The sequence below is a fragment of the Macaca thibetana genome, chromosome 7, assembly GCF_024542745.1.
Source record: "Macaca thibetana thibetana isolate TM-01 chromosome 7, ASM2454274v1, whole genome shotgun sequence".
NCBI classification, from domain to species: domain Eukaryota; kingdom Metazoa; phylum Chordata; class Mammalia; order Primates; family Cercopithecidae; genus Macaca; species Macaca thibetana.
In genome coordinates, this window is record NC_065584.1 from 106,563,984 (window position 1) to 106,587,577 (window position 23,594).

At 45.8% G+C, this 23,594-nt stretch overlaps 1 protein-coding gene across 1 annotated transcript in view; it reads right to left on the minus strand.

Annotated features, from left to right (window-relative positions):
* Positions 1–23,594, minus strand: part of FSD2 (fibronectin type III and SPRY domain containing 2) — a 64,700-nt gene that overhangs the window by 8,986 nt on the left and 32,120 nt on the right. The window contains exons 4-11 of the mRNA XM_050796139.1: positions 20,186–20,416; positions 18,330–18,352; positions 16,854–16,975; positions 9,919–10,074; positions 7,617–7,751; positions 6,712–6,862; positions 3,749–3,882; positions 2,703–2,835 (exon numbers count right to left, since the gene is read on the minus strand). Coding sequence (XP_050652096.1) covers positions 2,703–2,835; positions 3,749–3,882; positions 6,712–6,862; positions 7,617–7,751; positions 9,919–10,074; positions 16,854–16,975; positions 18,330–18,352; positions 20,186–20,416 — 1,085 coding nt within the window. The remainder of the gene's footprint in view (positions 1–2,702; positions 2,836–3,748; positions 3,883–6,711; positions 6,863–7,616; positions 7,752–9,918; positions 10,075–16,853; positions 16,976–18,329; positions 18,353–20,185; positions 20,417–23,594) is intronic.

Here is a 23,594-nt window from a genome sequence, read left to right on the forward strand (position 1 = left end):
GCCTCATCTTCCACCTCTTCCCATTGTGGACCCTATATTGCAGACATACCAAATTCCTCATATTTCTCCAAACATGATCTTTTTGGCTTCTTTCATATGTACATGTACAAAGCAACTATCTGCCTTGTTGGCCTAGAGAACTCCTATTTATCCTTCATGCTTTTGTCCTTCCAAGTCTTTGTACTTGGGGCTCCTACAATGCTTTGTCCATAAATCTACCTTACCTTTAATGTGTGTGCCTTTTGCATGCACGTCTCCTCCGCTTGAGATCTGAGTCTTAGGTGGGCAAGGACTGTATCTTTATCTATTTATCCCCCAGGACAGCACAATGTTTCACAGGGCAACAGCTACATTGGCAACTGGATATTAAAATGGGACTGTCTAACTCAGCTTAGCTGGATCCCCAGAAGCCAAGAACCAAACGATGCGTGTAAAGAACTCCTGTATTTCATGGTGAGATGTTAGAAATAGACTCCTAGGCAGAAGTTTAGAAGGAGAGAGCCAAAAACTGGGTTCATAGCTTTTCAGTGTAATAACAAAGGGTTGAATTTGAAGATGCTTGAGGCTTTGCCCAGAGAGCTTTCTTATTCACACAAAGGAAGAGTGAAGTAGCAGTGGCCTCATCCAAGGTGTGTGTTTTCCCAGGACCAGGTGTGACTGGCAACCACCATAGGGATGCTGTCTTAGTGCTGTTTTTGAGGGGGTCCTGTCCAAGAGGGCTTTCTGCGGGGGTCAAGGAGACCTCAGCAGAAAGATGCTAGAGTTGTGTGGATGCAAAGGTTGAAGGGTAGCAAAGGGCCCCTGGAGGGAGGGGGACTGCCTGGGGCCCACAGCTGTGGTCAGAGGGGCTTATGACAGTGCCCATGAGAGTAGCTTTAAATGTTGCTTTGGTGCCAGTCAGGCAAGACCTTTATTGCTGCTTACTCCTCTCTACACCCTACAAACCTGGGTTGAAAGGGCAGAGGAGGAAAGGACAAAATCTTTTCCTCTTCACCTGCTCTTTCACACTGACACTTGCATACAGTAGGTGCTTAACCCATGTGCAATAAAAAGGCCAGCAGGAAGCCAGGGTCAGAGGAAGAGCCAGCTGAGGGGACTATCCAGGACCCAGGTAGGGAGGCTGGATAGTTTTCCATCAGCGGCCCTTCCAGCCCTAATAGGAGAGCCCCTTTGCTTCCCTAGAAGATCCTCTTGACTCTAAAAATCAACCTACCAAGAACTATTTTTGCCCTGGATATCAGGAAGCTGAGAGGCCATATTTGTGTTAATCCTAGAAACTGAATTAGCCCTTGAAGTTAACCTGTGTCCTTTCTTTTCTCTCATTGCTTTGATTTTTCTATTTCAGTATTTTTATTTGCCCCTTATTTTGTCTGTTAACTTTGGAAAGAAGTAAGGAATATGTAAGTAATTTCAACATATGTTGTGTACCAAGCTTTAGAAATAGCTGGACCAGCCAGCCAGCTTCTTTGGTGGGCCACCCCGCCCACAGGTCATGCACCAGCACAGTGATGGTTTTCCCCTCACTTTGGAACAGTCTCACTCCATGGCCAGTTTTCTATCAGGAGTTTTGCTATAAGGTACCACAGTGCAGGAGAAAGAGCACTGGGCTAACCGGTGGGAAATCTAGGTCCTTGTTTCTGTTCTCCCACTAGCCCACAGCATGACCCCTGTGAAGCAGAACAGAGTCTGGGGGCAGGGAACATAAGGACTTCCTAGAACTAAATTAAGCAGAAAAACCCCAACCTTCGAAGTCCAAGTAAATAACTTTGTATTTCAGCTGTGGCAGGAAACATACTCTTCATTTGCATAGGGTGTACACCGAGTAAATGACTTTGTAACTTCACTTTAGCCTCTTCATATGCATAGGGTGTACACCAAGTAACCAGTGGGAACCTCTAGAGGATATTTAAACCCCAGAAAATTCTGTAACCCGGCCCTTGAGCCGCTTACTTGGTCCGTTCCCACCCTGTGGAGTGTGCTTTCATTTTCAATAAATCTCTGCTCTTGTTGCTTCATTCTTTACTTGCTTTTTTTTTTTTTTTTTTTTTGAGAAGGAGTCTCACTCTGTTGCCCAGGATGGAGTACAGTGGCGCCATCTCCGCCCTGCGGGTTCAAGCGATTCTTCTGCCTCAGCCTCCCGAGTAGCTGGGATTACAGGCACGCGCAACCACGCCCAACTAATTTTTGTATTTTTAGTAGAGATGGGGTTTCGGCATGTTGGCCAAGCTGGTCTTGAACTCCTGACCTCAGGTGATCCGTCTGCCTCAATCTCCCAAAGTGCTGTGATTACAGGCGTGAGCCACCGTGCTTGGGCTCTTTCCTTGCTTTGTTTGTGCGTTTTGTCCAATTCTTTGTTGAGAACTCTAAGAACTTGGACACCCTCCACTAGAAATACCTGTCCCACCCTCATGACCACTGGCTGCTCCAGCTCTGGCAGCCTAAGACCCGGGGACCATGCCCTCCCAGGGGACTGCGCCCTCCCCTGACCTCGCCCTCCCAGGGGGCTCTTCTGCCGGCACCTGCCCGACCCCTCTCACCCACACTCCTCTGGGTCCCCTCCCCACTAGGCTCCCCTCTCCTCACTCATTTCCGGGATTCCTTTTCCCTCAAGGCTGCCTCCGTGCCATATTCGGATTTGACCTGAATAGCAGGGCACCTTCGGGAAGTTCACAGAGCGCCCTTGTGAGAGGTTGACAAAGTACCTGGTGAAGCGGGAGTCGCTGGATGACAGCTCCCTGGCGGGGATTCTCCTTTCACTTCGTACGACCGTAAGTCCATCTTCAGAAATGATCAGCCAGGGATGGCAGGTGTCCTTGTTTAGGCGAAAGTAGCTTCCTGTGGGAGGAGGAGCACACAGAAGACCCGCAGCCAGTCACTTGCTTTCTCCCCGTGGGCGGTGGTGGCCGGCTTAGCTTCGTGTGGGATACACCTAAGCCTGGACCTGGCCTAGTAATAGGCGTCCCGTTAACAAAGATGGCAATTAACACTCATTGGGCAGTCTTGTGTGCCTAGTATGCCCTTCAATCCTCACTACGCCCCTTAGAAACAGGTGTTACTATTTCCATTTTGAAGTTGAGGAAATGGAGGCACAGGGTGGTTAAGAAATCAGCTGGCAAATGATAGAACTTAAACTTGAACCCCAATCCCCTCTGATTCCAGAGGCTGTGCTCTTCACCTCTAGCTGTAATGCCTATATATGGATAAGAATGTCTAACCTATTTGCCAAGGGAAATATTAATTGAGGGACTTCTTTTTTTGTTTTTTGTTTTTTGAGACGGAGTCTCTCTCTGTCACCCAGGCTGGAGTGCAGTGGCGCCATCTCGGCTCACTGCAAGCTCCGCCTCCCGGGTTCACGCCATTCTCCTGCCTCAGCCTCCCAAGTAGCTGGGACGACAGGCGCCCGCCACCACGCCCGGCTAATTTTCTGTATGTTTTAGTGGAGATGGGGTTGCACCATGTTAGCCAGGATACTCTTGATCTCCTGACCTTGTGATCCGCCCGCCTCGGCCTCCCAAAGTGCTGGGATTACAGGCGTGAACCCCCGTGCCCGGCCTGAGGGACTTCTTAATGATCCATTTGACTTGCAATTAGGGCAGTGGGGGACACCCCTGAACTCCTTCTGGGCTGACTTGCCACATGTCCATATCTGTGCATATTCATCAATTTCCCAGTGCAGTCATAGCATCACTGGGTCTGCCACAGAGTGGCCACTTTGGGTCCCAGAGACTATGTGGGCTGGGGCACAGACCTATGGTGTGGACTGTAGCTGGCTCGCTCCTCACGCTGGGGCCCCCCATGTTGAGGGCTCGCACACAGATAATGTAGCTCCGCCCCGGCTGCAGCTGCACCAGGGACTCGCAGGTCGGGATGCCTACAACAGACCTGTACAAGGAAGCAGAGCTGCAGTCAGAATGGGGCCAGGACACCTGGGCCCAAGCACCAGGCATCCCTTTCAAAGCTGGAAGGTTTAACTCACTCTTGCGCCCCTGTCCTCTGATCCACACTTACAGCAGCACAGCCAGGAGTGCTGGCTGCCCCTTGGCATTCCCTCCCACAGTCTCTGGTCTGCTCTTGTCACTTCATTGCTACTTCTTGTGTTTGTGGCTGTCTCCTCTCCAAGTCCCTCATTCTGGTTTCCCAGGCACCCAGCACCGCGCTTGGCATATGGCTAACACTGCATCATGGAGTGTGCATGCAGTGGAATCCAGTATGTCTCTGTCTGTCTGTTAGGATCATAATGTCTCTGAGGTCAGGGGCTGAGTACCGCTATTCTTAGTACAGTGCTAGGCCCATAGAAGGCCCTCACTTCAGCTGGGTGCGATGGCTCACATCTATAATTCCAGCACTTTGGGAGGCTGAGGCCAGTGGGTCACTTGAGGTCAGGAGTTCGAGACCAGCCTGGCCAACATGGTGAAACCCTGTCCCTACTAAAACTACAAAAAGTAGCCAAATGTGGTGGCAGATGCCTGTAATCCCAGCTACTCAGGAGGCTGAGGCAGGAGAATTACATGAACCTGGGAGTTGGAGGTTGCAGTGAGCAGAGATCATCAGGCTACTGCACTCCAGCCTGGGCGACAGAGTAAGACTCTGTCTCAAAAAAAAAAAAAAAAAAAAAAAGAAGGTCCTTGATTCATGTTTATGAACAAATAATTCTAACTAGAGCTGAAAGGGTTAACTGCTGTTAACCCACTGAGAACAGCTGCCTATTGGAAATAATTCAAGGTATTTAAATTGTACTATACAGAAATATAAGCCCATAATTGCCACTGCCTATATTGCTGCGGTTGCCAACCCCATGTCAGTCCAGTGGGCAAGAAAAGTCTTTAGGATGAGGCCCATTTACCAATACAACATCCTCACCCAGATGAGGCCAGGTTGTCTAGGTTATCTTCAGGCTGCAGCTCTGGGCCAGAGGGGCACTTTCATGCATTCAATAAATATTAACTAAACTCCTCAGGTTCCAGGCACTGTATAGGGAGGCCCTCAGAAAAACCAAATGTAGTTCCTGCCCTCATAGAGCTTCCAGTCTAGATGGGAAGAGCAGCATTCTTCAAGCAATCACTGGAAGGAATGTAAGATGGTAACCATGACAAGTTGACAGTGTGCTATAGCATATAATGGTGGGGGGAGGATGGCTTTTGAGCAGAGCTCTGAAGAATGCTGAAGAGGTAACTGTATGAAAAAGGGACAGAGGAGTCTCCTTCACAGGAGAAGCATGTGCCAAGGCCCTGTGGCAGGAAGGAGTGTGAAAAGTAGGAGGAACTGAAACGTGACCAATGTGGCGGGAGCTTTAGAGGGAGGGGAGCTGGTGTGAGAGGAGTTGGAGAGGCAGGAAGGGGCCAGAGCCTATGAACGAGTTTTGCCTTTTCTTCCGCCATGGGCTGCCATGATTGGATTTGTACTGGAAGAATATGCAACAGCTCTCAGGTCATCTCTCAGGTTACTGACCAGCCCTCTGGTGACCTCATCATTGTGAGTTGGTCCCAGGTGTCAAGTGCGCCTAAAGTATCAGCATAAATTGCAAAGGAAACCTGAACCCTTAGGATGGCCAGAACCACTGGACACCCTGCCCCACTCCTGAGTATCCCCAGAGTGGATTACCAAGGTCAGCCTCCATGTGGCCATGGACATGCAGATTCCACCTGGAACAGATGGATGGGTGGCATATGGCCATGTTTCAAACCTGGCATTTAGCATAGAAGAATCTGCTTCCGTAACAGTTGACACCAATCCCTCTTCATTTCTCCAGCTCCAGGTCGGTGCAACCCTGTGCTCCACAGCAGGGGAGCCCCTGGTCCTGGTGGCTGGTGCTGGCCTGCCTGGCTGGTTCATCCCCTTTCACAAGCTTCTGTAAACCAGAGGTAAACCTATGCTTCCTCCATCATAGGCTGCTGTAAACTCAGGTTCTGTGAGCCCTTGTGGTCACTGAGTCCAACCCTTATCAATTTGTGAACCCCTCCAGCTCTCAGAGAATGAGGGGTGAGCATGAGCTTCCAGTCTTCTATGATAGATGAAACATTCTTTGTACATTGAGCTGTGATCTCTTTTGTTTTCGCCTATGAGTTTCACCCTCTCCTCTCTGAATTCCAGCTAAGTGGGTCTTTCAGTTCCTCCAGCTGCTTACTCCTGCCCCCAGGGTGTGTGTCCATGCAGCCCCCTCCCACTGGAGCACCCCTGCATTCACTGTTCTTGGGGCTCAGTCTTTCCCATCTGTTCAGGTCTCAGTTTAAACATCTTTATCCAAAGTGGATCCTCACCTCCACCACCATTCTCTGTTTTATTACATTTCTTTTTCCTTCCTAGCACTGCATATTTTGCACATTGGTTTGTTTTCTTGCCTTTTGTCTATTTCCCCACCAGACTGTCAGCCCCATTAGGGCAGGAAATTTATCCATCTAGTTCCCAGTGCCTTGCACAGGACCTGACACCACCCAGGCACTCAATGCTTGTTGAATGAATGAATGAATGGGAAACCTTACTTCAGCTAAAACAACAACAAAACCTGAGGTTCAGCCAACTTATTCATTCACTCATCATTCACCTTCAATAATAGCATTCCAGCTACTTCTCATGAACACTAAGCAACCAAAAATTGAGATTCCTGTGTATCAAAAATGCCAACCTTCTCTTCAGACTCCATATACTTCCTAAGCCATGTCACTGTATCAGGTGTCAGGGCTCTCGTGCCCAGCAAATGCCCTTATGACTCACTCAGTTACACCTGAGGCCTCTGGACTTTCAGCCTGGGTCAGCTCCACAGTGTACGAGTCCACAGGATTCAGGTTCCCAGACTCCCAGCAAATCAGCACAGCCTCTTCACAGCTCCTTATCTCTTTTGTTTTTATAATGGGGGGAGAAGGCGCTAAATGTGGGAGAAAGGGAGAGATGAACAACTGTTGGGTTCATTTCCAGTCATTTTGTTCAGAGCCACGGACAAACATCACAGCCACCTTCTTCCTCCCACAAAAGAGATTCAGTGCAATCAAAAGCAAACCAGGGAATCCCTTCCAGATGTTTCTGGAGTAGAAGATGGTTGCAAGGTTTAAATGTCAGTGTGACGGAGAGTGGCAGTTTTTTATATTTTGAGACCAACCATCAGAAAATATCACTGTCAGCTGAGCACAGTGGCTCACGCCTGTAATCCCAGCACTTCGGGAGGCCGAGGCGGGTGGATCACTTGAGTTCAGGAGTTCGAGACCAGCCTGGCCAACACAGTCAAACACCATCTCTGCTAAAAATATTAAAAAAAAAAAAAAAAATCAGCCAGAAGTGGCAGACACCTGTAATCCCAGCTACTCAGGAGGGTGAGGCAGGAGAATCTCTTGAACCTGGGAGGTGGAGGTTGTAGTGAGCAGAGAGAGCAGAGATCATGCCACTGCACTCCAGCCTGGGCGGGACTCCATCTCCCAAAAAAAAAAAAGAAAAGAAAAGAAAAGAAAAAAATGTCACTGTCAAACTAGGCGTGTAGATTTGGTGTATTAAATAGAAGAAACAAAATGTACACAGCTCTTCCTACCCTTCCAAATGAAATCAAGAGCTCTGCCTTGTCTAGAAACCCACGACTCCTGTGTCCCCTTGACTGAAAGCCCTGTTATAGGAAATGAATAGCCCATTACCTGTCATGTACACTGCATGCTCGCTAGAGGGACTGGGGCCAGCCCTGTTGTGAGCTGTGACCCAAAATTCATACTGGGTATTTGGCACAAGGTTTATCACTGAGCAATATGTTTCTTTGACGGTCACTGTAAATTCTAGGGGGAAAAAAAAAAAAAGATAAGAATTCAACCCTAAAAACTGGCCAAGTGGCTCCAAATTCATTATGCCGAATCCCACAGTAGTAGATTACAAAACTGGCTGTAAATTCCTCCCATCCCTGTATGCACTCCCTCTGCAGCATGACTTTGCTGCTCCTTCCATTCAGAGCTTCCTTCCTTCTCTCTATTCCTTGAAACTGGGCTTAGCTGTGTGACTAGCTTTGGTCAATGAGGCAATAGCAAATGATGAAGCAGAGGCGTGGGAAGTGCTGGTGCACAGAGGCTTGCCCTCTTGCTGCTGGGGACGCTTCCATTACCATGTGAGCAAGCCCAAGCCAGCCTCCTGGAGGATGCGAGACCGCAGGGAGAGAGACCCCAGCTGCCCAAGTCCTCCTGGCTATCCTATCTGAGACAAGTAAATGAGGCCATCCTAGACCAACCAGCCCTACCCAAGGTGGTTCAGAATAGAACTGTTTGGCCAGTCCACAGAATTAAATAATAGGGCCGGGCGCAGTAGCTCACGCCTGTAGTCCCAGCACTTTGGGAGGCTGAGGCAGGCGGATCACAAGGTCAGGAGACCGAGACCATCCTGGCTAACATAGTGAAACCTCATCTCTACTAAAAATACAAAAAATTAGCTGGGTGTGGTGGTATTTGCCTATAGTCCCAGCTACTCAGGAGGCTGAGGCAGGAGAATCACTTTAACCCGGGAAGCGGAGGTTGCAGTGAGCCGAGATTGTGCCACTGCACTCCAGCCTGGGCAACAGAGCAAGACTCCATCTCAAAAAAAAAAAAAAAAAAAAGAATAATAATTGTTTGTTATTTTAAGCCACTAAGTTGTAGGGGGTGGGGAGGGGGTTTGGTTATGCAGCAAAAACTGACACAACTCCAGACTTCCCCAGAATCTTGAAAGGCGGTGATAACTCTTAATTTACCTTCAGATATCAGTTCCTTTATAGCAAAATGGTCAGTTTGAAAGATCTTTATAGATTGCCACAACACAGCCCCAATACAATGGCTTCTGTGTATCTGCAGGGGTGCTGGCAGGGTTGATTTGTGGCAAAAGCTGGGGTTAATCACGTCTGACTTCCTAGTCCCCAACCTCCCTTTTCAAAGTTCCTTGCCCCTCTCCATGTCCTCTTTAGTCTTTATTCTGACCACTCTTACCCTCCCTCATCATCGCTTAAATTTACTCTTACTTTTCTCAAGAATTCCCCTTCTTTCCTGGGCAGAAATACCATCCTCAGCTTCTGGAACTCAGCCCTCCATCTGCATGGTCTGCTACAATGAGCAGACCTTGGGGCAGGATGCCTACACACCTGATTCACATCCTCATTCTGCCATAACTCACTGTGTCCTCACGGACAGCTTCTTTCTCTCTGAGTCTCAGTTTCCTCGTCTATAAAACGGAGATCTCTAAGTCTCTTTCCAGCAATCCCATTGCAACCCCACATGCCCAGGACAGGCACTGTCAGACTGGCCCTGATCTCTTGAAATCTTCAGATGCTCAGCTGGGGCTCTTCTGTTGTTTGACCCTCGCTCCTTAAGAGAGAATGGCTTATTGATTATTGTGGTGTGGGGGGCCCTACCCCAGCTATAACCCCACACCAGCCAGTCCCATTTCTGGGGAAAAGGATGTTGGCCAAGAGCTGCCCAGAGTGGAGGCTAGGGGCCATATCAGGAGTTGTCTCCACCTGGGATCAGCAGCAGCCCTTCCAGGCTGCAGAGGCCCCCTCACCTCTCATGGGGTCTGCAGATGAATCCTCCAGTTTCTCCTGCAGCACAAGGCTGCTGTGAGAGGAGCACCAGCCTGACCCTTAGATGCCAGGACAAGCTAGAATCCAGCTAGCCCAACCTCCTTGACAAGGGGCGCCCCTGGTCCCTCCTGCACACAGTGCAGCCAGAGACGGGTCCCAGGGACAGCTCTGACCCAATGGCTGTAGATACGCTCCAGACCCCTTCACCTGGCCTTACCGTCCTCCCCAGTCAGGCCCCATCATGCCTTGCTACCCTTTCTGCCCTGCTCACCTGCCTGCATCCAATCCTCTGCACGTGTAGACCCATCCTGTCTCCACTATCCCAACTGCCAGGAAGACAGGGCCCAGGTCCCTGGGGAGCCTGAACTGTTCCCATGAACATAAGCATGTTCCTGGCAGAGCCTCACCTGCTTGGTCCTTCCCAGGTGAGCTGTCCTGCACTGGCCGGTAGGACAGCTGATAGCTCTCCACGGTGTCATCGGAGTATAAGCTCCAGCACACTCGGACTGAGGAACCTGTGGCTGAGTTAGGGGCCTGCGGATTTATGACTGGAGCAGAAGGAGCTAGGAAAAGAAAAGAAAAATAAAAGAGGAACCTCTAATAGAGGTGTGGGGTGAGAGTGGCCCCTTTCCCATGACCATTGATCCCCCAATGAAGCCACAGCCTTTGGGAATGGAAGAGAAAGTCCAGAGTAGACAAGGATGGGGACACACAGCCTCTCAAACATGAGTCTGCAAAATACAACCAGTATATTCATTCTTGCTTTGACAAGTGCAAATGAGCTTAGGGAGCAGGGGTCGGTGGCAGGGACTCAGACTAAGGCATAGACTGGGAGTCCTGCTCCAGGTTGTGGGTCCTCTGGCCCTTCTGTGGCACTTAAAGACGCAGGACAACGAGGATCACAGCACTGCTGCCTCAGCAGAGAGAAAGAAGCCTTCAACAAGGAGGCTCTGCTTTCATTGATGGTGTGGGAAAAGGGGGCATCCAGGGACCATCTCCCACATTAGTGAGAGAACATTGGGGTGGCCCAGTTGTGCTTTTCAGAACCAACTTCTTTAGAGTCCATCTACTAAGCTAATTATTTTCTTCTCTGTAGGTGAGTACTTCTATCTTCCCCACCCCCATACAATCTCACCCACACAACCGAGAATAAGAACAAGTGGTGTTTTCCCTCCATAATTCTTTCTTTTTTCTCTCTTTGAGACAAAGTCTCGCTCTGTCGCCCAGGCTGGAGTGCAGTGGCATAATCTTGGCTCACTGCAGCCTCCACATCCCGATTCAAGCGATTCTTGTGCCTCAACCTCCTGAGTAGCTGGGACTGCAGGTGCACACCACCATGCCCAGCTAGTTTTTTGTATTTTTAGTAGAGACAAGTTTTCACCATGTTGGCCAGGCTGGTCTTGAATTCCTGACCTCAAGTGAACTCCTGCCTCTGCCTCCCAAAGTGCTGAGATTACAGGTGTGAGCCACTTGTACCCAGCCCTTTCCTCTATAATTCTTCTCCCATGGCAACATCTCCCTCCATCCCAGACTTTTAATATCCTTAGTTTCAGAAGTTGAAATTGATCAACCCATGTAAGAGCACAGCTGAACTTAAAGGAGTTTGAATTAGTTTTGGCTCATCCTTTGCTTTCTGGTCCAGAGCTGAAAGATCATAACGTGACAGAGGCGAGGAGGAAGACAAAGAACTTATATCCCCAATGACAAAGTTCAGGGTGCTTAACAGATGCCCTGCTAGACACTGTCAAATACAGCTTCACCTGAAGATGCAGTGTAAGAAAATGGATGTTCTGGGAGCTTTTAACCCCTCAGGAAGCACTAGATGCAAGCAGGAAGGTGATGGTTTATGTAAGATCCGTACACAGCGAAGTGAAGAAAAATGTCTCTGCTTCTCAAGCACGGATTTGGGCAATAGTGCCTTTCCTTCCCAATGACTAAGCCTGATTATTTGGGCAGCACCATTCCTAGTGGGGAAAAGAACCATCCAGTGGACATCATAGCTCCATGAAATCTCTCCTTGACCCAGTGATTCTAAGAATGGTCCCTAACATCTATGATTAAAGATTTGCATTATAGTATGGTTTACAATGGTAAAAAAAAAAAAAAAAAAAAGTTAGAAACACCCCAGTATCTAACAATTGAGGATTAAATAAACAAATTAAAGTATGTAGCCACTAAAGTGATATTATAAAAGAATTTATCAGGGTGAGAAAATATCTATCAAAATTGTTTTGCTAAAAAAAGAGCATATTACAAACAGCAGATTACAAAACAGAATGACTCAAGTTTTATAACAAAAATACTGTGCAAGGAAAAACCTAAAATGGTATACACAATATTGTCCACAATCATGTTGTTCAGTGTTGGTGAGAAAGGGAAAGCAAGCAGTTGAAAAAAGAGGAATTACAGACTATCCTTATAAATAAGTAATTATAATAATATTTTATTGTCTTCCATTTTCTTGAGACAGCTTCTCACTCTATCACCCAGGCTGGAGTGCAGTGGGGCAATCATAGCTCACTGCAGCCTTACTCTTGGGCTCAAGCAATCCTCCTACCTCAGTCTCCCAAGTAGCTGGGGCTATAGGTGTACGTTGCCACCCCAATCTAATTTTTAAGATTTTTTTTGTAGAGATGGGGTCTTGCTACATTGCCTAGGCTGGCCTCAAACTCCTGGGCTCAAGCAATCTGCCCACCTCAGCCTCCCACAGTGCTGGGATTACAGGCGTGAGTCAGCATGCCTGGCCCACAATAATACTTTAAAGAGCTACTTGGCACCATGTAATATGTTGTACATAAGTTATCTCATTTAATTCTTGACATATTCCTATGAGGTATTATGATGTCCATTTTTACAGATGAAGAAACCAAGACTCAGAGAGGTTAGGTGAATTGTCCAGAGTCACACTGCTAGGAAGTGGCAGAGTTGGGATTCTCACGAGATCCATAGAATTCCAAAGCCCATCTCTTAGCCACGATGCTAAACACAGATACCCAGGAGGAACCTCAGAGAGGTCAGCCTCTGTTCTCACTTATGAGCCATAAAGACAAAAATAGGAAGTTTGAGGGAAAAAATACTTTTTTAGATGGAGTCTCGCTCTGTCACCAGTTTGGAGTGCAGTAGCGTGATCTCGGCTCACTGCAATCTCTGCCTCCCGGGTTCAAGCCATTCTCCTGCCTCAGCCTCCCAAGTAGCTGGGATTACAGATGCATGCCACCACAGCCCTGCTAATTTTTGTAGTTTTGGTAGAGATGGGGTTTCACATGTTGGCCAGGATGGTCTCAATCTCCTGACCTCATGATCCACTCGCCTTGGCCACCCAAAGTGCTGGGATTACAGGCGTGAGCCACCACGCCTGGCCTTCTTTCTAAATCTTTATGATTTTTTTCAGACATCGACATTTCCTACTCAAAGCTCAGGGGTTCTGCGGGGTTTTCTATAATAAAATCATATAATCTGGCTGGCCATGGTGGCTAACGCCTGTAATCCCAGCACTTTGGGAGGTCGAGGCAGGTGGATCACGAAGTCAGGAGTTTGAGACCAGCCTGGCCAATATGGTGAAACCCCGTGTCTACTAAAAATATAAAAAATTAGCCAGGCGTGGTGGCAGGTGCCTGTAATCCCAGCTACTCGGGAGGCTGAGGCAGCAGAATCGCTTGAACCCAGGAGGCTGAGGTTGCAGTGAGGTGAAATCACACCATTGCACTCCAACCCAGGCAACAGTGTGAGACTCCGTCTCAAAAAAAATATATATATATATATATGTGTATATATATGTATATATATGTGTATTTGTATGTATATATATTTTATATATATAATTTGCAAACAGAGGCAATTTCTCTTTTTCCTTTTCAATTTGGATGCCTTTCTATCTTTCTCTTGCTTAATTGCTCTGGCAAGGTCTTCTAGCACTATGTTGAATTGGAGTGTTGAGAGTGGGCATCTTTGTCTTGTTCCTGATCTTAGAGGAAAATATTTCAACTTTTCACCATTGAGTATGATGTTAGCTGTGGGATGTCATATATGACATTTCTTATAATGTTTGCTCTAATCTTTATTATTTCCTTTCTTCTGCAAAATTTGGGCTTAGCTTGTTCTTTTTCTAGTTCCTAGAGGTGTAAAGTTAGGTTGTTTATTTGAGATCTTTCTTCTTAATGTAGGTGCTTATTGCTATAAATTTCCTTTGTAGTATTTCTTTTGCTGTGTCACGTAAGTTTTGGTATGTTGTGTTTCATTTTTATTTATCTCAAGATTTTTAAAATTCCCTTTTGATTTCTTCTTTGGCCCATTGATTGCTCAGGAGTGTGTTGTATAATTTCCACATATCTGTGAATTTTCCAATTTTTTCTTGTTATTGATTTCTAGTTTCATACCATGTGATCATAAAAGATACTTGAGGCCAGGCAGAGTGACTCAGGCCTGTAATCCCAGCATATTGGGAGGCTGAAGTTGGAGGATTACTTGACACCAGGAGTTCAAGAACAGCCTGGGCAACATAGTGAGGACTCATCTCTACAAAAAAATTGAACACATTGGCTGGGTATGGTGGCATGGACCTATAGTCCTAGCTACTTGGGAGGCTGAGGCGGGAGGATTTCTTGAGCCCAGGAGTTGGAGTTTGCAGTGAGCCACAATCACACCACTGTACCCCAGGCTGGGCAACAGAGCAAAACCCTATCTCAAAATAGTAATGATAATAACAATAAAAGATACTTGATACAATTTCATTCTTCTTACATTTGTTAAGGCTTGTTTTGTGGCCTAACATGTGATCTAGCCTGGAGCAGAGGGAGACTCTGTCTAAAAAAAAAAAAAGACTTGTATACTGAAAACTATAAAACACTGATGGAAGAAATTGAAGCAGACACACAAAAAAGGGAAAGGTATTCTGCATTATAGATTGGAAGAATTAAGATTGTTAAAATGTCCATATTATGCCAAATGATCTACAGATTCAAGGCAATCCTTATCAAAATCCCAACAGCAGTTTTTTTGTTTGTTTTTGTTTTTGTTTTTGTTTTTGAGACGGAGTCTCGCTCTTGCCCAGGCTGGAGTGCAGTGGTGCGATCTCGGCTCACTGCAAGCTCCACCTCCCAGGTTCACACTATTCTCCTACCTCAGCCTCCTGAGTAGCTGGGACTACAGGCACCCACCACCACGCCCAGCTAATTTTTTGTATTTTTAGTAGAGACAGGGTTTCACCGTGTTAGCCGGGATGGTCTTGATCTCCTGATCTTGTGATCTGCCCACCACGGCCTCCCAAAGTGCTGGGATTACAGGCATGAGCCACCACGCCCGGCCCCAACAGCAGTTTTTACAGAAATAAAAAAAAAATCCCCAAATTCATATGGAACCACAAAAGAACCCAAGTAGCTAAAGCCATCTTGGTAAAGACAAAGCTAGAGGCATCACAAATTCTGATTTCAAAATATATTACAAAGCTACAGTAATTGAGACAGTATGGTACAGGCATAAGGACAGACACATAGACCAATGAAACAGAATCAAGAGCCCAGTAATAAACCCATCCAAATGATCTTTCTAAGGGTGACAAGAGCACACAATGGGGAAAGGATAATGTCTTCAACAAATGGCATTTGGAAAACTATATCCACATGCAAAAGAATGAAATTTGATCCCTATCTTACACCAGAACAAAAGTAAACTCAAAATAGATTATTAAAGACTTAAATGTAAAACCCTGAAACTGTAAAACTCCTTAAAGAAAATACAGGTGAATAGCTTGTTGATATTGGTCTTGGCAACAATTTCTTGAATTTGATACCAAAAGCACAAGCAACAAAACAAAAAATAGGTAAATGGCACTACATCATACTAAAATAGCTTTTGCATAGCAAAATAAACCATTAACAGAGTGAAGAAACAACCTACAGAATAGAAGAAAATATTTGCAAATTATTTATCTGATAAGAGACTAGTATATAAAAAAATAAGAATCTTCTACAATTAAATAGCAAAAAACCAAACCAATTAAAAAATGGGCAAAAGACTTAAATAGATATTTCCCCAAGAAGACATATAAATAGTCACCTTGTATATGAAAGAGTACTCAATATCTCTAGTCATCAGGGAAATGCATATCAAAACCACAACAAGATATCACCTCATACCTGTTAGGATGATATTGTCAAAAAGTGAAAGGAGGCTGAGCGTGGTGGCTCAGGCCTGTAATCCCAGCACTTTGGGAAGCTAAGGTGGTCGGATCATTTGAGGTCAGGAGTTCAAGACCAGCCTGGCTAACATGGTGAAACCCCATCTCTACTAAAAATACAAAAAATTAGCGGGGCATGATGGCGGGTGCCTATAATCCCAGCTCTCGGGAGGCTGAGGCTGGAGAATCACCTGAACCCGGGAGGCAGAGGTTTTAGTGAGCCAAGATCATGCCATGTACTGCAGCTTGGGCGACAGAGCAAGACTCTGTCTCAATTAAAAAAAAAAAAAGTGAAAGGTAACAAATGGTGAGACCGTGGAGAACTGGAACCCTTATATACTATTGGTGTGAATATAAAATCATGCAGCCACAATGGAAAACAGTATGGTGGTTCCACAAAAAATTAAAAATAATTTGGTTGTGGTGGTGTGTACCTGTAGTCCTAACTACTCAGGAGGCTGAGGTGGGAAGATCATGTGAGCCCAGGAATTTGAGGCCAGCCTGGGCAACATAGCAATACCCTGTCTCTGAAAATATTTATATATATATCAGAACTACTATATGATCTAGTAATACCACTTCTGGGTATGTATTCATCAGAACTGAAATAAAGATCTCAAAGATACCTATGTTCCACGTTCATTGCAGCATTCGTTATTCACAATAACCAAGATATGGAAACAACCTCAATGTCCATCAATAGATGGATGGATTTTAAAAAGTGTGTGTGTGTATACATATGGAATATTATTTAGCCTTAACAAAGAAGGAAGTTTTACCATTTGTGACAACATGGATGAACCCTGAGGACATTATGCTAAGTGACATTAGCCAGTCACAGAAGGACAGATACTCCATGATTCCACTTACATGCGGTATATAAAACAGTCAAACTCTTAGAAGCAGAGAACGGAATGGTGGTTGCCAGGGGCTTGGGGGAAGGGGAAATGGGGAATTGTTGCTCAATGGATACAAAGATTAGTTATGCAAGATGAGTAAGTTCTAGAGGTGTGCTGTACAACACAGTACCTGTACTTAACAATATTGTATTGTACACTTTAGAATTTGTTAAGAGGATAGATCTCATGTTAAGTGTTCTCATCACAAGAAAGAAAAAAAGCTCTGGGTAGTCTGAGCTTGCCATGAAGTACACACACAGGTGAGCACCTGGAATGGTGTTAATGGAGCCCATCAGCTGCTCCACATCAGAGAAATCCAAGGTCTGGTCTTCAAACTCAGGCTGTGCAGAGATTTCCACGTCTGTTTTTGCTTTCAGGAATTTCCCGAGTCTGTTGGTATAAAAAGACACACTGACTAGAATGGAGGGGCATTCTCCTTAGTGTATATCTATAGTGCTGAGTCACTGTCATAAATGAAGAGGGGCTCTTTGCTGAACTTTCATTTAGTTACAAACAGCTGCTGGCTGCCATCTACCATCATTTTTGGAGATTGACCTAGGGGTCATCACTGGGGATGGGTGGGATTGGTTTGTGCCTTTGAGGGAGAGGAAAAAGGGTAAGGCCATGTCAGAGGGTTGGTGGGGGCGATCTGCCAACAAGATCCAGAACCACACCCTCTGGAAGATCTCTTAGGTGCTAACCTGGGAGTTCCCACTCTCAAGTCACTCCAGGCCCAAGATGTACCGAGGGTCCAGACTCCCCGGGCTTCTCCACATGGTCAGGTGCCCTCAAGTTACTGCTCATGGGACTCTGGGTCTCCTTGTATCTGCTTCCTGGCAGTCACAAGGTTTGTAAATGGCACAGGCAGAATGTGAAACCAGGGCCAGGCATGGTAGCTCACACCTGTAATCCCAGCACTTTGGGAGGCCAAGGCAGGCAGAGCACCTGAGGTCAGGAGTTCGAGACCAGCCTGGCCAACAGGGTGAAACGCCATCTCTACTAAAAATACAAAAAAATTAGCCAGGATGGTGGGGACACCTGTAATCCCAGCTAGTTGGGAGGCTGAGGCAGGAGACTCACTTGCCCCTGGGAGGCAGAGGTTGCAGTGAGCTGAGACCGCGCCATTGCACTCCAGCCTGGGCAACAAGAACAAAACTCTGTCTCAAAAAAAAAAAAAAATCGAAACCAGTTCCATCTTTGCAAAAATCACTGCACTTAACCCTTACATTATGAAACTTCTGTGTTCATGTTGCTTTATGGACATTTATTTTATTTGATTCTCACAAAGCTATCCTCATTTGTAGATAAGGTAGCTCCTGGACTGATTGGATTTGCCCAAGGTCATGAGGGTAGCAGGATTTCAACTCCTATCTGTCTGACTCTAAAATGTGCATGCTTTCTGCAACTGGATAGTCTGGGTCCAGGCATAGCAGGGGGATGTTGGGGGTACTCCACAGATCTCAGTTCTTCCTGGTGAAATGAGGGGCTTGTGGAGGAGAGCTGCTCACAGGCTTGTTGACTGAGCCTCACCATATACGCTCCCTGCTAGCCCTGAGATCCTGAGATTCAATACTAGATACTCCTAGCGACCATACACCATCAGTCCAAAGCCAGTGCTAATTTACTCAGGATTGACACAAAAGCTGAAACTGGAACCATATAAGCAAATGGAACTGAGTCTATTTGGATATCTAAAGTTGAAAAAAGTAGAAAAAAGAAATACATATTAGAATAAATGTATTACCTGTCAGCCATAGCCACTGCATCCTAAAAAGGAAAAGGAGAAAATATTAAGTTGATTTTGGAAATACATTTCTTTTTTCTTTTTCTTTTTTAAATGGAGTCTCGCTCTGTCGCCTAGGCTGGAGTGCAATGGTGCAATCTCGGCTCACTGCATCCTCCACCTCCCAGATTCAAGGGATTCTCCTGCCTCAGCCTCCCAAGTAGCTGAGATTACAGGCACGCGCCACCACACTCAGCTAATTTTTGTATTTTTAGTAGAGACAGGGTTTTGCCATATTGGCCAGGCTGGTCTCGAACTCCTGACCTTGTGATTTGCCCAACTCGGCCTCCCAAAGTGCTAGGATTACAGGCGTCAGCCACCGCGCCTGGCCGGAAATAAGTTTCTTTTACCAACATATTGTTATAAATATGTAGATAGATATAACTATATATTTAATAATACATATTGTTACATCTTACATATATAGGATAGTTATATAACAATTGATATAACTATACATAACATATAATAACATAAACATAGAAGAAAACTTGGAAATTAGGAAAAAGTTAAAAAGCCCAGCTGTATCCCATACCCTAACAAAACCACCCTTATTTCTGCGCATTTTCTTCCATACCACAGTACTGCTTTTCCGCATTAACATTGTCACATGCCTGTGGTCCCAGCTCCTTGGGAGGCTGAGGCAGGAGGATCATCTGAGCCCAGGAGTTCAAGGTTGCATTGAGCTATGATCATACCACTGTCCTCCAGCCCAAGCAGCAGAGCAAGACCCTGTCTCAAAAGAAAAACCAACAACAAACAACCCACACTATGTAAGCACTTTCCATGTTATAAATGGTCTTTTGGGCCATCAACTTGAAAACTTGTATAACAGTTAATTGTGAACAGTTAATGAATGGAAATGCCATCATTTACTTAATGGTTCTTCTTTTGTTGAATGTTTTGTTGTTTCCAATTTTTCACCATCATACATAACAGTGAGAAGCCCACCTTCATGTTTATCACTTTCTCCACGTTCTGCATATGGTGGGCCCAATGAGCATTGATGTTTCTTGCAGTGCCTGCCAAATTGCTCTCCAGCTTCATTCACTGGTCCCTCACCCCTAGCACAGCAGGAGGGAGGCATGGTTGGGCTTTGAGGAGCAACTGTATGCTTGGACAATGTGGGGGCCACACTTAGCAACCAGGAAGCACTGGAGGCCAAATGCCCCTCCCCCACACCCTGAACACCAAATCTTCCTCCTACTCCTGTGGCACCTTGTGAAGAAAGGGGACCCTGGTTCTGACTGAAATTGAAATTCCCACAGCCCAGCCATGTAGAGGGTTGGGTAAGATTTAATTTGATTTCAAGAAAATTACGAAATGGATTTTTTTTTTTTTTGCATGTCTGAGTTTGTGAGGTAAGATTTTTAATTGCTACACTTGTAACTGGGAAATTTAAGGTGCCTTTTGAGCCTTGACAACTTTCTCCCCAGAGCTCCAAGAGGCCATCTGAGGTGGCCAGAAAACTCTTAGAGCACGGTTTTTGCTCAGCTCAGCTCCAGGATGAGGGGACAAGTATCTGGGTGACTAGAACAGAGGAACAAAGACTGGTGCTGCCTCCGCACTGGGGGAGGGAGAGAGTCCGCTGCTGTGAGTCTGCCTGGCCACTCATGTGGAAGCCATGCAGAGAGATTGGGCCACAGCCTCCCCATCACGATCATCCAATGGAATCAAATGGATGCTGGCCATAAAAGTCGATTCCAATGCCTCCAGGAGGAAAGAGGACAACCTAGCTTACCTCAGCCATAACTGTCGTTTCCGTTTATCATTCCATCTCTTTTCTTTATATTATTTCATTTCGTTTCATTACTGACCTTTATGAAATCCACCTTCTCCTCGTGACACATCTCTTCTATTGTTTCCATCAGTTCTTTGCAGGTATCTAGGTTTTCTCCACAGCTGACCAGTTGTCCATATAAGGCTTCCAGCTTCTCTTTCTTTTTCTCTCCTAGAGCTTGTATTTTTTCCTCATATTTTTGAGCAAGTGTTTCCAAGATCTCGTTGTAATGTGACTCAAAGTTTTGTTCTTGTTTTCCAAAATTCTCCTGCAAGACAGTTGACCTCAGTCATCACTTCAGCGCATGTAGTGTGTTGATTAATTTTTTTTTTTTTTTTTTTTGAGACAGAGTCGCGCAGTGTTGCCCAGGCTGGAGTGCAGTAGTGCGATCTTGGCTAATTGCAACCTCCGCCCCCCCAGGTTAAAGTGATTCTCCTGCCTCAGGCTCCTGAGTAGGTGGGATTACAGGTGTGCATCACCACACCCGGCTAATTTTTGTATTTTTAGTAGAGATGGGGTTTCACCATATTGGCCAGGTTGGTCTTGAACTCCTGACCTCAAGTGATCCGCCTGCCTCAGCCTCCCAAAGTGTTGGGATTACAGGAGTGAGCCACCGCGCCCAGCCGGATTAGAGTCATGTCATTAGAGCAATGAAAATGTGTGCCTATCGGAACTATTTTAGTTCCTCTACTTTGTCCTCTCATCTCTTGTCAGGATGTTGGAATGGAAGCTGAAGGTGCTGGAACACAGTTGTCTCCAGCCTAGACCCCAGGAATAATCTAAACAAAAGCACTGCTTTCTCTCCTGGCAGAATTTTGCAATCCACTTCCAGTTTCAACTACCTTATATCACCATGACAAGTGACCAGGGAGATTATCAGTGATGATTCTGCCTGATATTGGACCTTAATGTGGGAATATTTTCCCTGAGAGATTCCCATCTACCATTCCCTCCTGAGCTCTTAACATCTCATGAGGCTCCTCTTCACTCCCTTGTGCTTGGATCATACAAACACCAAGATTAAATCAACGAGGATCATATCAACTAGGGGAGAGACGAAGGCAAAGGGGGAACAAGGGTTGTGACCTGGCAGCACTGCTTACAGATGAGAAGTTGCAGGAGGGCAAAGGGAGGGTTCTGACAATATTAATCCAGGAGCACAGTAGATGAGAAATACTAATATTAATATTAATAGAGTATATATTGCTTATATTGTCCCCAGAGCTCTGCAAGCTCTAATGGATGTCATCCTCATCAGGTGATGGGGACATTTCCAAGGAAGAGGATCTTATCAATCATTCAGGGAGTAATTACTGAACACCTGCTATGTGCATAGGACTTGCTCAGAATGGTGCAAGAGAGAGAAAGGCAACCGATGAACTTCCCAGTGTTGAGTATGAAAGGATGGCCTTGGGGTCCTCACTGAGGATGAAGGGACTTTGATCTGAGAGTAAGCTGGCAGAGCAGCATGTAAGAAGTTTTTTTGTTTGTTTGTTTGTTTGATGGAGCCTTGTTTTGTTGCCCAGGTTGGAGTGCAGTGGAGTGATCTCAGCTCACTGCAACCTCTGCCTCCTTGGTTCAAGTGATTCTCCTGTCTCAACCTCCCAAGTAGCTGGGATTGCAGGCACCCACCCCCATGCTCAACTAATTTTTTTTTTTTTTTTGTATCTTTAGGAGAGATGGGGTTTCACCATCTTGGCTAGGCTGGTCTCAAACTCCTGACCTCAAGTGATCCGCCCACCTTGGCCTCCCAAAATGCTGAAATTACAGGTGTGACCCACTGTGCCCAGCCAATGTAAGAAGTTTTGTCTTGGATGTTGTACACTTACCCCCTCCTACCACCACCCTATGCTTGGCAGTGGAAGGGTTTGCCCCCTCTCTGTGTCTTCCATGGAAGATTAGTGCAATAGCTCTCCTCCCTTGTAAGACTGGGGGTGGAAAAGGTCTAGCTTCATGGGAAATGGGCCTGGGGCTTCCTTGATTCATATGAGATCCTCCTGTTGGTACCATCCGAGGCTGCATTAATAGAAGTAGCGCATCCACATGAAGAGAAGAGAGAGGGCAAGTCCTGAGCTCCTCAGTCCTGGTTGACCTCATCTGGAAGGTTGGGTTGAGCTCTGGCATCACAGTGGTGTACCATGTATCTACTAGGTCACACATAGGGGACTGTGGCATGTTTGGTGACAGGCATTGAAACTTATTAATCTTATGAGAAATAGATAACAGCTGAGGAAAAGAATATTTATCAACAATGGAATGGGTATCCTGCAATGCCTTGTCAAGGCTGAACCATGAAAAAGGAACTAGTCTTCTTCTGTGTCTCTAGGGGCCAATATGACTAGTGGGCAGAAGTTACAGAGCCACACCTTCTATCTCAGTCAGCTTGACATCTGGATCAAGGCTCACATCCTTACCCATGTCAAGATTGGGAGGGAGAGGGGCTGTCAAAGGATGGAAACTCCTTTTCAATCCTAGAATTCTAAGCTTTTACTGATCTCTCAGGAAAGTCTGGAAATTGCTAACTAGACAAAGGCAATACACAAATTTATTTATTTATTTATTTATTTATTTGAGATGGAGTCTCGCTCTGTTGCCCAGGCTGGAGTGCAGTGGTGTGATCTAGGCTCACTGCAACTTCCACCTCCCAGGTTCCAGCAATTCTCCTGCCTCAGCCTCTCAAGTAGCTGGAACTACAGGCACATGCCACCACGCCCAGCTAATTTTTTATTAGTAGTAGAGATGGGGTTTCACCATGTTGGCCAGGCTGGTCGAACTCCTAACCTCAGGTGATCTGCCCACCTTGACCTCCTAAAGCACTGGGATTACAGGCATGAGCCACTGCGTCCAGCCATAAATTTATTTTTTAAATGCATGCAGAGCTAAAAATATCCATTTGTTTGAGTAGCAATCGTTGGCAGAAGTGGGTATTTTGCCTCTTAGAACAATAAAAAAGTGTTTCACAGTCTACACCTGACTTTATATAGTCAACATTATAGGTACCCCCAAAAGCCTAAAATTAACAACTCCCAAAACCAAGGAAGCAACATGGAACTCCACTGTTTCTGGTTTCTCAGCCAATGCACCAGACAGCAACCCAGGGATTCTCAGTAAGACCTTCTACCCCCAAAAAGAGGTCCAAAACAAATAAAAAGAAAAACAACCCAAAACACAAGGGCAAAAAAAAGATGTCCCCTCTTCACCGCCTGGGCTCAAATGAGGGACTTCACTGGATGATGCCACCGTGAAGTTATCTTTGTTAGAATAAGGGTCTATCAAGTTGAATAATGAAAACAGTATACATCGAAAAAAGAATTCAAATAAGGGTCTAAATCACATACAATTGGTGACTTGGGTAACGGGGGATTAGGAGAAAATGAAGCGAGTGAAGGAGAGGGATTGTGTTGGGAAATTTCTACCTTATTTACTAATGCAACAAACATGTATAA